Source organism: Thunnus maccoyii, chromosome 19 (assembly GCF_910596095.1).
Source record: "Thunnus maccoyii chromosome 19, fThuMac1.1, whole genome shotgun sequence".
Lineage (NCBI taxonomy): Eukaryota > Metazoa > Chordata > Actinopteri > Scombriformes > Scombridae > Thunnus > Thunnus maccoyii.
In genome coordinates this window covers 19,474,258-19,493,051 of record NC_056551.1, presented here as the reverse complement: position 1 = coordinate 19,493,051, position 18,794 = coordinate 19,474,258, and the positions used below count along the sequence as shown (strand labels likewise).

General features: G+C 38.7%; 1 protein-coding gene across 1 annotated transcript; it reads right to left on the bottom strand.

Annotated features, from left to right (window-relative positions):
- Positions 1–2,011: 2,011 nt before the first annotated feature.
- Positions 2,012–14,275, bottom strand: LOC121885317 (guanine nucleotide-binding protein G(q) subunit alpha-like). The gene is made up of 7 exons (XM_042394670.1): positions 13,695–14,275; positions 10,091–10,275; positions 8,035–8,189; positions 6,616–6,744; positions 4,265–4,394; positions 3,606–3,759; positions 2,012–2,819 (listed from the first exon to the last, which is right to left on the bottom strand). Exons 1-7 carry the CDS (start codon positions 13,855–13,857, stop codon positions 2,629–2,631), a joined length of 1,107 nt encoding a protein of 368 aa, XP_042250604.1. The 5' UTR covers positions 13,858–14,275; the 3' UTR covers positions 2,012–2,628.
- Positions 14,276–18,794: the final 4,519 nt, after the last annotated feature.

The window sequence follows — 18,794 nt, the reverse complement described above, 5'->3', positions numbered from 1 at the left end:
ATTTAAGTGAAGGATCTGAGTATTTCTTCCACCACTGCCAGATATCATCATCTTATAATGATGGGTGATCTTATAATCATCATCTATCATACGTCTTATAATGCCTGAAAGCCTGAAATCTAGATTAGGAATGAAACAAGAGGTTTACAAAATAACTACACATTAGCCAATGGATGGATGAGACTGTTTGAGGGCCCCTGTAACACTATATTTGAAATCCCCCTATTTAGCATTTATAATCAGTATATAAATGGTTAACAAATAATAACATACCATAATGTTCTTATAAGCAGTTTATTAAAGGATAGGTTCACAATTTTTCATCTCACCTCTGCATTGTACCCTGTCCCCTTCAAACTACTATTAACGGTGCACTGCACCAGTTTTATAATTTCCAAATGTTATATACTATAACTGGATCTGACTCATCCATAAGTGAATTCACTGTTATCTAAAAGGTAAAGAGGATCCTCTTGAGCTGAGGGGATGCTATCCATTATTATTCAATACAACTTTATTTATCCCTGTAAGGGCAACTGTATGCAGCAGCTTCCCACCCAGATCAACAGATACACACATAGTTGATGATGTCGTGACAATGTGTTTTGCATTATTGTGATGCAATAAAATGTAATAATAAAACAAAATTAAGCAATTGTTTTGATAATCATTTTTCAAATGTTCTGTGCTTCCAGCTTTTCAAGTGGGAGGATTTTCTGCTTTTTTCTGTCTTGAACGATAGTGAACTGAATATAGTTGTGTTCTGAACTGTTGGGCAGACAAAACAAGTCATTTCAACGTGTCATCTTTGGTTCTATATTTCTGATATTTTACTGAGCAAAAGATTAATCAAAAAATAATCAGTAGATTATCTGATAATGAAAATCATTACTTTCAGCTCTAATATTCATTATACCTAATGGATATTGTGCTTGGCTGGCATGTAGTATGAAAGATGGATATTGGGCAGATTTGGGTCTGGATTGATTCGATCTGGAAGGTGCCCAGCAGCCTTTTCACCCCTTTCATCCATCATGGCAGGTCACTAGTGTCATATACTGCTGCCACATTACTTTCAGCATCTTCCTCCAAAAATAAAGATTCTTTACCACACTACATATCTCCATGTACAACACTAAAAATATGGATCCCTATCAGAAGTGCTGCTGCAGGCACCAGCCAGATGGATGCATCACAAAGGAGGATTTCAGGACTAACACTGTTGAACCAGCTGATGGAGCAGCCAAGAAGACAAACATTTAAATGGCACACCAACCGTGTACTAGAGCTGATTTGTAAACACAGACAAGGAATGAAAACCTGAGCAACATGTGAACAGCAACATGTCTGTTTATTCAGCCAATCACATTATTAAAAACACTAAGGCTGCATAATATAAGACACTGCAGTGACAGTGAAACACAACCATAAATTAAAATGTACAAATTAGACTGTAATTATTTTTAACAAGAAGAGAGAGACTGTGTAAACATTAGTGCCATGGATATGCTCTCATTAGCTTTTTATTCATTTATATCATGCCGTTGAAAAGCATGTGAATTAAGATCAAGAATGAACTAGTTTAATGCCTGAGAGATTATTTAATAGTTCTCTCTTCAGCAGTTGGCCTTTCACATTTCCCTTGATGCAAAGGGTGGAACTAGAAAATTACTATACTGTACCATGTGATATTTACAATATGCATTCAGATAAATAATGGGGTGATCCAATATTTCACCAGAGAGAAAAATCCAAAAACTGAAAACAGATTTGTGTATCAAAGCTTTGTTTTTTCTTCTTTCTTCCCCCAGTAATCATCTCACGACCCCTCAGATTTATCTGGTGACCCTTTGAAGGGGCCTGACCCCTAGGCTGGGAACAACTGGACTATACTAGCTAACTATATATAAAGTAGTTAAAATTAGCTCCACACTCAGCATCTGCAACAGTAACATGCTGCTTACACACTGATGCTTCAGTATTAATAATCTAATGATGTCATATATAATAATATATCAGTCAGAGAGACCAAACCACTACTTTTACTGCAATATTTTAACTACATTTTGCTGCTACTTAAATAGGATTTTTCCTGCAAGATTTTTTACTTGTAATAGAGTATTTTTACATTGCTGTATTGGTACTTTTACTTAAGTAAAGGATCTGAATACTTGTTCCACCACTGCAGTTAGTCTACATTCACTTCCACAGATTCCCTGAAGGAGAGACCTAGAGCATCGCTAGTCCTCAGAGGCTTATGAGGCCCCATAAAATATATTTTCCCCTCTCAATTCATCCATGTGCATTTATACTGTTACTGCTCAAAAATGTTCACAAAGAGCTCCATAATTTTGAGTGCATACTATAATAGACTCCTCACTAAGGCAGCACTTTAATTGTCAGGACACACTTCATTATAGCTGGAGAAATCCATTTCCAAAGAGCCTAACAGGAGAATTTGAAATACATCAGTAGTACAGTCATTTGGCGACAAGCTCCGTAGTTTCTCAATTTCCTGTTTTGGATTATAGTGTTCAGCAGCAGCGTGAGGGAAACTGAAGCACTGCAGAGCTCTCTTGACTGCCAGCTGTACAAGGTAGATTGAATTACAGCGGCACCATCACAGTTTTAAACCAAGTTGTAGTCCATCAGGTTTTCCTGCAAGATGTAGTCTTTCACCGCATGGAAGACAAATCGAATGTTTTCTGTGTCTGTGGCACAGGTGAAGTGGTAGTAGATTAATCTTACTTTGTCTGGATTGAGACTCACAAACATATTTAAGATGAACTCTTTCCCTGCTTTGACATCCTGCTGGGGACCTGGAGGAAAGAGACAAAGGGCAGAAACAATAAATGAAAGTCATTTTTAGTAGTTTTATAAAAGTTCAACAATATAAAAGACGCTAGCACTCTAAAATCAAATTGTTTCAGAACATTAAAGTGACACTAACACAAAGAAAAAACCCAATTTTACAAATGAAAAGTTTAATTCATAAGCAACAAAACGTTAACTGTGTTAGCTAACGTTAGCTAACTTTATACATACTGCTCAATAACAGACATTACAGAGTCGGTTTGATGACTACTTGTGCACTATTACACTACATTTCAGCATTTACTATTACCAATAATTGTCACTTTTGGCTACTTGTGGCCCAACATAATAATTACAGGACAATAGCACATTGAATTTCCTCTCATTTCCCAAGATTTTCTAACATCAGATGTTTAAATAACATCATCATTAAGCGACCTGACAGAGACTGAGTAAAACGGGACCCTGAGCAGAAAACAACTAACATGTCTCAATGTGTTTACTTCCTATTTTACTTTTGTGATAAAACTGAAATGTTTATCTGTGATATGCCAAAACAGTAGCACAAGTAGAGAAGTGTTATAAAGTCAGTCATCTGACTCAGTAATGTCAGTTACACAGTAATATGTTAAGTTTGCTAACATTAGCCATCATAAGCCACTGGTTATACCAGACCCAGTAAGGCTGAAGCAGCAAAACCCCTGAGTGTGCTGACTTAAGGAAGGGTGCATTTTATTGCTCATGAGTTTAATTTTTCAACATTTTACAAAGAATAAATAGTTTCCTCTCACCATCATATTCAGGGAAGTAGTCGACCAAATGTGAATACATGATTTTCTCCTCCAGAATGTCTATCTTGTTGAGGAACAAGATGACTGCAGACTGTATGAACCACTTGGAGGTTATGATTGTCTGGAACAAGGCCATGCTTTCCTCCATTCGATTCTTTGAAAAACATGACACACACGTCTCAGTACAGGTAGAAATATGAATTCAAACATAGTGTTAGACAGCCGTACTTCAGCAGGGATTGTTTGTGTGAGCAAATTCAATTGGCTGTAATCTCATCAGGTGAACAAACCTCTGAGAGGTGCACTATGCTGCTGAACAGAGTGACTAAAGAGCTCCCCCTGCAGATGTACTATGCACACTGCCACAGAGGAGGGTCAACATCCAGTTTCTCATTGTGACCGAAAGAGAAAGATAGAAATAAAGATAGAAAAAGAAAGAGAGAGAAACCAGACTAGTGTTTCAGAAATCTAGGTCATTGTCTCCACCAAACAGGTTTGGCCTTAAACAAAAGAAACATGTCTCTTTGTGTCCCCACCAGTAATTTTTTTTAATCATCCCTTCATGAGCCCCTTTCTTCCCCATCTGCAGACTATTGTGCAAAAACTAAAAAGATATATAAGAAGAGATTAGCTTGTAATTGTTACACATTATTTCTCACCTCGGTGGGTGACTCAACAAGGACCTGATCGTACTCGCTGAGCGCCACCAGGAACATGATGGAGGTCACATTCTCAAAACAGTGAATCCACTTCCTCCTCTCTGAACGCTGGCCACCCACATCCACCATCCTACAGCCACAGGTTTAAGACATCATTAAAAACAAGTTATCATATTACCCATCCACAGACAGTTATAGTACTTAGGGCTTTGGTGATAATGTCAATTTAAAAAAAACAAAAAACAATATTGATTATGTGACCCTCAATATTTTGAAGATGACTATTTTGGAAGATTTTTTACACACAATACATTTTTGAGAATGATCATTGATAGTGTGGACTGGATGAATAAGCAGAGCAGAGTAATAACTTCATATGGTTGTATTAATTAACTGTGCTGCAGCATTTGAAGACCACGTAAAGACATTTAGCCTCTATCACAAGTTTACATGACCAAAGATCCAAATGATATCTCGTCTACTATCACTATTCAAGCCCAACCGATACTGGATTGTTGGGGCCGATACTGATATTAGGGAGTAGAAAATTTATGATATTGATATATCAGCTGATATTCTTTACATATGTATATATATATATATATATATATATATATACACACAGACACACACACACACACATATAAATATATATATATATAAACTTGAATTAAATAAAGAGATAAAACATACATAAAATGCTGCCTATAACTTTAAACCTGCAATGTGGGACTTTTACAAATAAATGAATATCCATTACATTCAAGCCCTTGCCAAACGAGTTGACACAATGCTGAATAAGCCTATCACTGCCAGATAAATCTCTCTTTATTTCACAGTATACATTGCTTTTAAATCTAGTGTCTGGTATGACATTCCCGCGCTGGCTGAATGAATACATACTGCGCATGCTCTATGGGCAGTAAAAGTGCACCAGAGACTTCCGTTGGCCGAGCCGAGTAACTTCTATTTAGCTCTCGACTAACTTGAATGGGGATAAAATAATTTAATCGTGCGGCTCTTCTAGACTTTTAAAATGTTACCGGACCGAATGGAGGGGGGTTGTGACGCTCAGAACAATTTATCCACCATTTTACAGCCACAACAGTAGCAATGGAGTAGGCAACAGTGGAGCCTATGATGTAAGCAGCATGTGTCAACAGTGTTTTTGTAATTACTCTCACTGCCAGAAGGGGGAGACAAAAATTTTGCACTGCAGCTTTAAAAATTGACGCATATCAGACAACATATACGCTGATACTGATATATACCATCTGTGATAGGCCAATATCGGCCGATAATATTGGCCGACCAATGTATCGGTCGAGCTGTAATCACTATATAAATATTATTATCTCTAATATCTGTATTAATGTAATTAATACTTTTTGATAAGAGTTGAGAAGCTTTAATGCTCTAGGATCTAGACACTCAGAATTCCCAGAATTACAGCCATGCAAACACAACAGGGCTTTGAGCTGAATGCTAATGTCAGCATGCTAATATGCTCATATACTAACACGATCACAATTACAATGCTGTTGTGTGTAATTTTAGCATGCTAACACACTAAGATACATCTTAGCATGCTAACATTTGCTCATTAGTGCTAAACACAAAGCAGACTTGAGGCTACTGATCTTGTTTTTTGTTTAGTATGTTGGCAGAAATCAACATGTTGGACAAATTACATGATGATGGCGCCCAATGAAAAGTTAGGATCATTAAGGATCATCAAAGCTGTTACAATTCATCCTGAGGGGGACCTAATATTTCACAAACACCACAAATGTGAACCTTAGGTTGGCACCAGAGAATAAGTCAGGGGATCACCAAAGTCAAGGATTCATCCTCTGGGAACCTGAATGGCTGTCCAAAATTTTGTGCCAATCTAGTCGATGTTGAGATATTTCACAAGATAAGTGAAAAATATGATCTCCTGGTAGCGCTAGAGGAAAAGTCAAGGGGACACCGAAGTCATCAGAATTCATCCTCTGGGCAACATGAATGTCAGAAAATTTCATGACAATCCATCCAATAGTCAGTAGATATTTAAGTGTGGACCAAAGTGACGGACTGAAACACCAACACTACCATCTGCTTACAATTTACTTTGACCCACAATATACCTTGATTTCTTAGCTATTTAGCTCACTAGATTAACCAATTGAATTTCCAGAATACATATCATGATAAATAAATCAATATCGTGATGTAAAACTAGCATGACATTAGAGTTTATCTCTTGTATGTTGGCCTCCCCTACGCCAGAGCACTTTTTCATTGTTTATGTTCTCAGCTGCAATCAAGACACAACATCATAAAACATAAAAACAACATAAAACACTCACCTGAACACCACATTCTCCAGGTCAAAGGGGTACTCGATAATACCTGTTGTGGGCACCCTGACCCTCAGCACATCCTGCTGGGTTGGCAGGTAAGCAGTATCAGAGATTCGGTCCAAGTCATTCAGGTAGCTATTGATACAAGAAGACAAAGCACAGTTAAACTAGAAGTTTGAGTGCACTCAGTAGAGTAAAGATTTCCACCAGGTGTGTCTGGCGGGCATGTGGGTGGTGAAACACCTTCTGCAACGCCACCACAACTGCCAGATGCAACCAGCAGAGATTTGCAAAGTTTTTTTGTTTAATATAGTGTAAGTTTTCTTATATAGATGCATGCAAAGTGTTTTTTGTATAGCATAGTCTCAGTTTTCTTTAAGATGCATAGAATAGTGTAATGGTATTGTAACTGAGCATCTTGGGTTCGCCTAACTGTATAAATTTGAGGAAACAATAAACATGATGATAAGTCCAAACTTCACAATTTAAACATTGTTGAATATTCAGAACACTTTGTTATTTAATTAGAAAATTTTGTTAGAACACACTCTCACACGCACACTCCCTCTCTCCTCCCAAACAAAGAAGAGTCCTCCTGAACTGTCCCTCCCGGCTCCCTTACAGTCAAGATGGTGGCAAAGCTAACAAAAAAAGGGATTTTATTCATCTTGTATCATGCCTAATTTTAGTGGATCATAACATATCAGGTATAGAATTAATCTGTAGATGCTCGGGTTCAGGATGAGACCAAACTTTTCTATGGATTTCAGTTTTTGAGCCACAACAAAGACCAAAATGTGGCCTGCAACAGACCAGGTAGGCTTGCTTTTAGCCTAGCCAATTGCCGGAAATCCCTTTTGCTATGATGTAATGCATATCATAAAATGGCAATGACAGCTGAAAAGACAAAGTCTAAGCTTTACTATAGGCTCCTAAGGAATTGTGTTTTATAGAAGGTTTTTTAAAAAATTCTTAATCGCTGCAACCACAAGAAGTTCTTTAGCATACAGTCATAAATATGCACAAAAAATATTAGGCTGATGGGTCCAGTAATATGTGAGATTAGCTGCAGACAGATACACATACACACACACGGACACACACACACATACACGACCAAAAGCATGATCTCCTTCCAGGCTTACGCCTGAGGGAGATAAAAATGGAAATAATGCCAGTAAGATAGAGGAACCAGGAGAAGAGAAGTCATGGATGTTTCTGTTGCAGACGCTTCACAATAGAGAAAGAGTGAGAATTTAAATAATATTTCGTTGTATTTATTACTGTAAGCTTTTGTCAACAACCATAAATGGAATAAACACTGAACTTGACCCTTATGAGTGCAGTAAACAGACAACTGGCGGATGAAACAGTGGAAACTATTTGGCAGTGTCTAAGGAGTTATTGGTCTCTGTTTACACTCACTATTTGGCCGAGTCTGAGAGCTGGTATTCCCTCTTCCGATTGTAACATTCCTGAATCCCCGGATCACTCCACAGGCTCTTGATGGCATCCACGTAAGGGTTTGTTAATGTTGTGACGTTCTCCACATGAACCTCATTGATAATACTGGCATTGGCCTGAACAACAGAGAGGCACATTGAAATGAAGAAATACCCAAACACTTTCAGAAACAAAAACAAATAAGGATTTATAATTACATGGTCATGTATTTGTTCTTGTGCATCTCTATTGTGACGGTATGAAGGATTAAATTTAGCTCGGATGATAGAGAATAACATTTCACTGTCACTGGGTTTACCAAGTGTGCACTTCCCATTACAGATGTGTAGTTTGATTAGTCAGGGAAAATACCAGTATACTAATCTACAATACAGCGACATTACCCTTACAGTGTGCAATAATTACTTCAGCTAACACCAAGTCTTTTCATTCAGACCTCAGTATCAGTATTAATGGGCTACAGGCTTGAAACAAAGTGCTTGTAGGTTTGTTTCAGTGTGAAACCCTGTTTCTGACATCAGAGAGGAGGTTTGTGCAGTCTACCTCAGACAATTCTTTTAACTTTCCGTAACAGACAATCCATCAATCAACCCCACTTTACAGAGCATTTTTGCCAGGTGTGAAAGTAAAGCTTTGACCCTCTCTGCCATCAAGCGTGGCCATTTGGAACAAGTATAAACACCTTTGCCTTTACATGATGTGGCTGGCGATTTTCTTTATTTTTTCTATTGTCACAAATCTCACGTACAGAGCCAAACCAACAACCCTACTTACAAGTATTGTGTGTGTATCCAAAGCCTGATATATCTTATTCTTCTGTGTCATAGATCTGTTGTTCTCCAAAAACTATTAAAAACACATCATTGAGACACACTGTTTTACTGTGTGACATATTACCTTGCCATGAAGAGTTTGTGTGTGGTAGTTTGTTTAGAACAGCTCCAAAGACTAATAACAGCGACAACAGTCTCCCGAGAGTAGTTCTGTGTACGTTGTGCGACATTTCACAACCTCTTGACTTTGTACTAGATTTTAAAATTCTCAATGAACTTCAGTACAAAGTCAAGAGGTTGTGATATGTAGCACAACAAGCTAGTGAAGCTCTGTAAACAGAACTGCGTTCCCGTGTACGCAGTTACTTTCAACCTGTGTGTTCTCTGTGAATTAGCAACGTGTCGCAGTGTATGTGTCATTTTTACAGAGGTTTCTGAGCTGCAGGCTCAGGTTGGCCCTGTCCCACTTTTGTCTTCTTAAAAGCTCAGCTTTTCAGTTCAGCAGCTTATAAAAACTTAGTTCTAAGTTCTTTACTCTGTTGGTAGTGCATCCCACCACACAGCAGCTTTAAGGCATTTTTCTGATGTTTGCTAGCAGACAGAAGTGACAAGGAGGCACCTTCACACAATACAAAGTCAATGGAGAACGTCCCACCCACCCCGGAGGGGTGGGTGGGACTTAATAGCGCTCTGTGTCTATACAAAGGCTCTCTGGATGGTGATAGTTAATAATTTAATATTGAAAATATTAAATTTAATATTGAAAAAAATGTACCTTATGTTGAAATAATTTTTTAGGGCCCCTGTCAGTCACAGGCCCTTAGAATTGCCCTAACTTCCCCTCCATACGGCGCCCCTGGCCAGCACATTTGTGTGATTTATAAGTTCCTGCCGCTGGTATTACAGTGACAGACTCCTGCGTGATTAATGGGGAATTCTCTGTTTCGGTTCCTCTTTTGTCTCCTACTTGTGTTTGGCTCAAGAGAGTGCCTGTCTTTACATGTCTGCAGAGTAACATCATGTTTACTTTCCAAAAGACAGCCTGGTCTGTAAGTAGACAGAACTCTCTGGCAGCAGGATTGCAAAACTAAACACTGTTGCAAATTACCAGAATACTTCACTGTGAATATACAGTAATACACACTGCAGGCTCTGTCAGTGTCACACTTTGGTGGGACAGTGTGTGGGAAAACCTCTGTCTCAATCTGTCTGTGGAGCAGCAAAGAAACTGTAATGTGGTCTACCTTGTTGTTTTCATACTTGTAGGGGATTTTCAGTATATTCATGGCCTGGATCATGGCCTGCATGGCTTTGAAGATGTTCTGGTAGACCAGCTGTGTGAAACCTCTCTTGTCCTCATCGGAGTATCCACGGCCATGGATGATCCTCATCTGCTTGATGAAAGTGCTCTTCCCACTTTCACCAGTCCCTAACCACCAACAGAAACACACAATTAGTGTCCACATATACAGTATATCAACATAATTGATTAAGCTGTTGTTCCTCTACATTTTTCAATAAATAAATTATCAATAAATCCTTCTAAAAGACCAAAACCAACAATCCCATCCATCTCTCAAAATGACTTTCCTACCCTGTCTGTAGCACTCAGCCCCAGCACATTAGTTCTTACTGAAGATGTAAATCTTCAAATAGCTCACAAATATGTCGTGTAGCTTCATTTCATTTTTTTAAAAAAACCTTAGTGACTTCCAAATACACCTGGGCACTGTAGTTTTTAGCACGCGTTCCTCAAACTGGAGTAAATGGTACATTTGTTTGGGACTATTTTCAGCTACGGATTAATTCGCATTTCATGCTCTAGTGAATATTTGTATCAGCAGGACAGTGAATGTGGGCTTGACTTGAAACAAACTAAAATGTGCATGTTCTTGGTTCATCACAGGAGGATTTGTAATACCTTTAATAATCCTCTGCATTTTCATTGAGCACCATCATCGGGTCCAAATTTCAATTTGTTCTATACTTAATGATTAAATACCTACAAAACTTCTGAAATTCCCACCAGCCTCAGCTGTCATTTAGTTTCATGCTGATAAGCAAATGTTAGCATGGTGAACATGTTAAACATTTTACCTGCTAAACATCAGCATTTTAGCATTGTCATTGCTAGCACGTTAGCATGTTAGCACATCAATGTTAGCCTTTAGCTCACAGTACCGCTGTACCTAAGTACAGCCGGACAGAGCTGCTAGTGTGGCTGAAGACTTTTAATCTCTTTGGACAACAATAGAGCTCTGTGGCACAGAGGAGTAAGCTTTATCAGGCATTCTCTACACAGACAATGCTTGTTAATAAGATCAATTCATTGTTAGTTTTGATCACTTCATGGAATTTGTTGACAATATGAGAAAGTCTTTTCCTGAAACTCTGTCTGTTGTCTATGTTAACAAAACCAGAAGCAGCACCTTGTGTCTGTGTTGAATATGTAATACTTTCACTCTTATGTAATCTTGGCCTTACTGTAGTTACCATAGGCTGGGCTTGGGCGTTATAGGTCTTATGTTTACTCTTTAAAAACAGTATTTTATTATCTCACCAGTAACTGTCTGTGTCTTTGAAGTATCTGAACTAAAAGGAGCGGCTGCATTTCCCCTGTAGCTGACCAAGTTGAAATGACAGCATTTATTGGCAACAGATGGAGAGCTTAGTTTAGAGAGTAAAGTGAAAACAAAGTATGCTGCTTAGCATGTCATTTTGAAATTTTAGTTATGTACACTATTATAATCTCTGTCTCATGCTAGACTAATATATTATAGGGTTTACACTTGATATCATTATCATCTGTATTGATTTAAATCTAATATTATGCGCTACAGTTTACAATTTAAGACTTCTTCAAAGTATGCAGTCATTGTTTGCTGAGCAATGAAGCTACACATCTTTTGACTTTTGAACCTTAAAGGGCGGTTTATACATTCAGCATGAGTCAATCATTTTTGAAAGCAGAATAACCATAACCAACATGACTACTTTAAACCGTACATTTACTCACAGCATTGTTGATGCATCTTTAGTGAAGTCACACAGGTAAAATGTGTGTGTCTAATCAATAGTTAGTTATAATCAGTGGTTGAAACTAACTAAGTTCTTCATACTTCTACTCCACTGCTTTGCAGGGAAAACTCCACTACTTTTATTTGACAGTTGTAAAAAAAAAAAAAAAAAAGCTTAATTAGCATAAATGATGCTTTGTTACAGATAGAAATACCTAACAGTATATAAAATTATTTAAGTGAGCTCCACCTCAACAAGCTACAACAGTATAATTGTACTTAGTCATTAATGTGCCAGTAATCATAATCCACTAATTACCACTCAGATGAAACATTTTGTGTAATTTTACTCAAGTAAGATTTTGATTGCATGACTTAAATTTGTAATATTTTACATTTTGGTGTGTTACTTTAAATAAAATAAATGATCTGAATTAAGGGTGTGCCATATCGTATTGTTTAGGATAATATTTGTATAATTTTTAATATGATTAAAAAAAATCATATTGTGATAATGGAAATATTCCGACTTGCTGGCATAATGACATCATACCGTTACGTATTGCAAAAACAAAAGCAAAATCAGCATTGCTACCGGCGCCACGGTGGAGTTAAAAAGGGGAGTGACTTCAGTAGTGTGGAAGTGGTTTGGTTACAAACCATGATAATACGTCAGAAGTGCAAGAAGACTGTTGTACCAACGAAAGGGAGCAATAAAACACTTATTTCACCACATCAAGCAGAAGCACCTGGTTTAGTACGAGGCGAGCCAAAAAATCCTGCAAGCAGTATTTCGTCACATCGTCAAGAATATCGTTATTGCAGAAATACCCTTAAATATCATATGATTTTAGGGCCATATAATCCACCCTTAATCTGAATCCTTCCTCAACTGCTGATTATAATAATTATAATATTTTTCCACAAACTGTGGTGTTGTTGGAGTTTTCTGTGGTGGTCTCTACTGTCAGTCTCAGCTGCAGCACTTTTACAGTGACACTTCTACACTTCTACAATACGTTAACTGGTTATATTCAACCTCAAACACACTCAGGGTCAATGCCTCTATGGGATCTAGAAGGATCTAGAAGGATCTGTGCCTCTATACCTCGATTTCATTCATTTCTATCATACACAGTAGTGGAGGAAGTATTAAGATATTTTACTTAAGTAAAAATAGCAATATCACTGTAAGTATCAAGTATTCAAATGAATATAAATGAATTAAAAATATTATGTTAGTAAAAGTACTTTAATGTACATTAAGTATCAAAGTAAAAGTTGTTAGAAGTTCCATCAAAATTATTTCCCCTCTGAATTAATTATCATTAATGAATTTATCATTTATGATCATTCTTTAAGAAAAAAAGGCAAAATTATCTGGTTCCAGCCTCTTAAATGTGAATATTTTCTGCTTTCTTTAGTCTTCTATGATAATAAACTGAATGTATTTTGCTAATAATACCTCTGTGCTTTAGTAGGTTTTTGAAAGAAGGGCTTTACATTGTTGTAGGTTGGTACTTACTTAAATAAAGGATTTGAATACTTAAACAATTGCTGATGGGTAGTTTAATCTACCTTGCATCACATTTTATTTCAGTTTTACATGTAAAATACTGATCTCAAATATAACTAGTAACCATAACTGTGAAATAAATGTAGTGGAGTAAAAAGTTTAGCTCTAGGGGAATAGAAGTAGAAGTAGCAGAAAATGGAAATACTCAAAAGAAATGTTCCAAAATTGTACTTAACAATATTTGAGTGATATGTACGTAGTTAAATCGTTCTACCTCTCATACAAATAATACAGAAAGTGTTTTTGGTCCTTTACCGAGCAAAAGGAGCTTGTATTCCCGTTGGAGGTCCTTCTTGTCCCAGCGGAGCTGTCTCTCTATCTCATCGCTGATCCTGCGAGCCTCTTTGGCCTCAGCGCTGAGGCAGCAAGCGCTCAAGGAGCTCAGAGTCATTTCTCCTGGATAACACTTCAGACACATAGAGCCCTGTGTATCCTAAAGTCAATGTATTATTGATTAACTCCACAGAAAACCCTAATGCGTGCGCCAAAACTATTTTCTCCTGCGCCGTAAAGAAGGTTTGTCAAATGTAAATTTGAGGAAGTAAAGTCGTTATTCTCAAGGGTGTTTGCATTACCTTGTTCCTCTCCTGTGGACAGGAAATTAACTTTGTGCAATAAGTTAAAAACTGAAGAAGCGAGTCTTTACCCCTGGTAGCTAAGCTCCGGACGTGGTGGGGTGAACAAGGCGGAGTGTCACTTCATTGCGCTACAAAATAACACAAAAAATTTGGCAAAAGTAATTCTTCGTGGCAAGAAAATGATTCCCATGCCACCTTTACTGTTTGTATTTACATGAAACTCTGTTATCCTCCTCTGCGCGCAGTTTTGCTCCGCTCCGTTCCCCTCTGTCCTGGGAAAAAACCCAACAGTGCGAGATGTGATGGAGGGCTGTGCACTGATGGGAAATCGTGTGGGCTTTCACTATTTCATTATGGGAACTAATTTCTGGTGTTAACAAGGAAACTACGGATGCAGACTGACACACTTCACCTTCACAGGAAACCAATCACAACCAGTGCATGATACATATTATTCCCAGTGGTGGAAAGTAACTAAGTACATTTACTCAAGTACATTTACTCAAGTACTGTACTTAAGTACAATTTTGAAGTACAGTATTTCCATTTGATGCCACTTTATACCTCCACTCCACAACATTTCAGAGGGAAATATTGTACTTTCTACTCCACTACATTTATTTGAGCTTTAGTTACTTTTCAGATGAAGATCTGACACAATGGATAATACAACAAGCTTCTAAAATACAACACATTGTTAAAGATCAAACCAGTGGTTTCCACTATGGGAACCACTGGACTTAACTAGCTAAAGTATGGCCGTGGGAAGTAGGGTTGCTGGGCGTGCTGCAGCATCTTCACTCCAAGGTGCAGCATCCCAAGCCTCCAGGTGGCTGGCAACCTATAGGCCCATTTGTGTTGCTGCAATAATTTATTTTTTTCTGTCATGTGCAAGCTGGTCTGGCAACAGTCCGCGAACAGTTTATATAAACCCACGTCCACCCTTTCCCGCCAGTCACACAGGTGCTGCAGCTTGATTGGCTGTCTTGATGTGAGCACCATTTGAATTTTTGAATTTGTCTCACCTTCTCGTCATACCGCCAGCTTGGTCCATGTCACCAGGTATCCCGGCATGATTTGTGCAGTGAATTAATCATTTCCCATAGACAATGAATGAGTGCGGATTTTGTCACAAGTCAATTCACTTACAGTGGGGAAGCACCGTTAAGATAGTGGAGTGGGGACCTGGTTGACACATGCCAGTTAGAATTGTCTCCAGCAGCCAAACAGAGCAGGAACACGACACAGCTTACTGTGGACATTACACTCCACCTCTACCAGTCCCTACTATTGCTTTTTAAATGATGTCAAGCAGCACAAGCTTTTATGTGATTTCTTTATTGTGTGTTGTATTGATGTAAGAGTGTTTTCTTTAACAATTTACTTTAAAAATGAAAGAGGCTGCTTTATGTTGCTAACTGTAGCCTAAATTTTTCCAGTAACGTCACTGCAGCAAATATCATGGGACATTTAATCAGCAAAACTAAAAACTGTAGTCATAAACTAGTCAGGACAGAAGAAACTCTCCAGGGGAAACAGAATTAAACTTTAAGCTTCCAAAATAAAATTTTGTAGACGGCTCTCATGGAGCTCAGGATTTATCAGGAGGACAGCTGCTTTACTCCAAACAATTTCACTGTATGAACCTTATGTCTGTGTAACAATTGACCTTTTGGATGTGTAGAAAAACAAAGAACATTAATTACCGCATCTGGAGATTTAAATAATCAATGAAGTTATACTGCTGTGCCTCAAGCGTAAATGCGCACAGCGTCTGTTAATGGGGAGCTGTTAGGGTGTAAATAGTCAACACCCCCCGACCAACAACTGAAGTCATGTTCCTACAAGTAGTTCAAACTAGCTCTACCTCCAGCAGCTACAACAGTTACACACTGATGCTTCAATATTTAATAATCTAATGATGTCATTTACATAATGTATCAGACAGAGGGAACAAATGAGTAGTTTTTACTTTACTTTAAGTGCATTTTGGTGCTACACTTTTACTTAAGTAAGTTCTTAAGTCATTGTTTACGGAAAGAGAAGGATTCCCATGCCACCTTTTCTGTTTGTCTTTACATAAAAGTCTTGTTATCTTCCTCTGCATGCAGTTTTTCTCTGCCTCATGCCTCTCTTTCCTGGGAAAAACAGTGCATCATGTGATGGAGGGCTGTACTCTGATGGGAAATCGTGTGGGCTTTCACTATTACATTATGGGAACCAATTTCCAGTGTTAACGAGGAAACTACGGATGCAGACTGACACACTTCACCTTCACTCGAAACCAATTACAAAGAGAGCATGATACATATTCTAATTCCCAGTGGTGGATAGTAACCAAGAACATTTAAAATTTTGATGTACTTATACTTTACTTGGTTATTTCCATTTAATGCTACTTTATACTTCCACTCCACTACATTGGAGAGGGAAATACTGTACTTTTTACTCCACTAAATTTATTTGACAGCTTTAGATACTGTGGAAGTGGGTGTGGTTGGTGTTCAGCTGCAGGAGAGAGAGGTGTGGAGATGGCTCAGGAGAACAGTGCCAGATGAGTTGATTGGCACAGCTGGTACTTGTTGACTAATTGTACTCTCCCTTTCAAATGCAGTAGTGTGCTGGACCTCAGATGACTGCTGCACACCACAGAGACAGACAGGCTGGATGTCAGATATCGTCTGGCCAAGCCTTAACCTATTATTTTGTGGGACGGAGACCTGACCGCATGCGCCAGAAGAAGCAGGCCAACCACAGGCACATGGTGGCTTCATGTTAAGTAGTTATGTTAAAGTGTGTGCATGCAGTGGAGAATACAAGAGTTCTCTGTGATTGATCTGTCATGTTAGTGTTGTATGCTGAGGGAGCGCACGGTAGCAGCTAGACTTGCTACAGTTACTTTCCAGATGAAGATTTGACACAATGGATAATATAACAAGCTTTTAAAATAAAACACGTTGTTAAAGATTAAACCAGTGGTTTCCAATCTTTTTGGCTTTTGACGTCTTACAAAAAGCAGTGTGTAGTCAGGTTCACATTTCAGATGTCTGAGTTGTTAACAGCTCCACCAAACAGTGATTTTTTCCCCCCTAAACTTCTAAGTTTCATATCTAACCATAGATGAAGTAGTTCAAACTAGCTCCACCTCCAGCAGCTACAACAGTAACATGCTGCTTACACACTGATGCTTCAGTATTAATAATCTGATGTCATATATAATAATCAGAGGGACGAAATTAGTAGTTTCACTTTAATACTTTGAATATATTTTGATGTTAATACTTATGTACTTTTTACTTGTAATGAAGTTTTTGTTTTTTTTTAATTTTACATTGCTGTGTTGATACTTTTACTTAAGGATCTGAATACTTCCACCACTGCCAAAAATTTATAATAGGTCTTATAATGCCTGAAAGTCTCAAATCTAAATTAGGAATGGAACAAGAGGTTAACAAAATATCTTTAAAGAGGACCTATTATGCTCATTTCCAGCTCTAAATTTTTATTTCTGGACTCCACTAGAGTAGCTTTGCATGATTCATAGTTCAAAAAACTCTTTATTAATTTTATACTGAACCTTTATGCAGCCCCTCAGTAAACACTGTCTCTTTACAGACCATTTGAGCTCCTGTCTCTTTAAAGCCCCCCCCTCTCGATGAGCCCACTCTGTTTTCATTGGCCAGCTTTACATATCAGAGTTGTGTAAAGTTACCTGATGGCGTACTTCCTCCATCACCTTATTTCTCCGTTCTGATGCTGTGGCCTTATTACAAGTTGGGTGGCTAGTTGTTAGCCCAAGGCCTCCTCTTCCTTGCTGAACATGTCCCACAATGTCCGCATGTCTGAGAGCTGCTGTTGCCTCCTCCACTGCTTTGGCTGGTCTCCATTTGTATCCAGATGCCAAGGCCAGTGTGTTGTTGCCCACCACTGAATCTCATTCAGTGTCATCTGCAGTCTTGCTTCTGAACTCCTCCGTGAGACTGGTGAAGGGCAGCTTGAGGACACCATCTCCTATGCCTATGGTGGTACGGTATCATGGAACTCTGAGCTATTTCTTGATGCATCCTGTGATTCCTCTTTCCAGTTTCTCCACTGTTGAGATCGGGGTAGAAGCCCAAACTGCAAACACCAGCTCTTTAATCTTCCAGGCAGTTGGGTATTGTTGATGGTCTGTAGGCCACTGCTGATCTCCCTCCACAGTTGTTGCACCTGGTCTTTGTCCTTCAGGCTTGCATCATCACCTTCCAAGGCTTTTAACAGGCTGTTTGGATACTGTTGGGATTGGGTCATCTACGATGAAAACTTTAAGGTCAGAGAGCACTCCCTTGACAATTGAGATGCTGTGTGACTTGGATAGTTTTATTTTCATACAGGCCCCGCTGAGGTTCTCCTCCAGTTTTCCGAGTGGTCTCCTGGTGCACGGAGCGGTGGTGGTCAGAGTTGTAATGTTGTCCCTCCTCTGAGAGGAGGAAGGCACAGACCAGAGTCAAGCAACCGTCCACCCACAACGCAATTTGAGGCTTGGATTATGATCTCCATTGCCATTGTGAATGCGAGGCTTGAGATAGTGCATCCCGCCATGTTGCCTACTTCCAGGCACTGCCAAGAGGTGGTAAACTCAGAGGTGGTGTCCGGTATGTGGAAGAAGTTGAAGGCAGACCATAGGAGTTCATGGGGCACTGAACCAAAGGCATTGGCAAAGTCCAGAGGGACTACATGGAGGTCCCTTCGAGAAGTTCGAGAAGATTGATGTCGGTTTTTCCTTGAAGACCACACA

Coding starts and splice junctions, on each gene's coding strand:
- LOC121885317 (XM_042394670.1), bottom strand. CDS start 13,857: ATGTGTCTGAAGTGTTATCCAGGAGAAATGACTCTGAGCTCCTTGAGC. Junction 10,276..13,694: donor ATACAAGCTCCTTTTGCTCG/GTAAAGGACCAA, acceptor GTTGGTGGTTAG/GGACTGGTGAAAGTGGGAAG. Junction 6,745..8,034: donor CTCTCAGACTCGGCCAAATA/GTGAGTGTAAAC, acceptor TTGTATCAATAG/CTACCTGAATGACTTGGACC.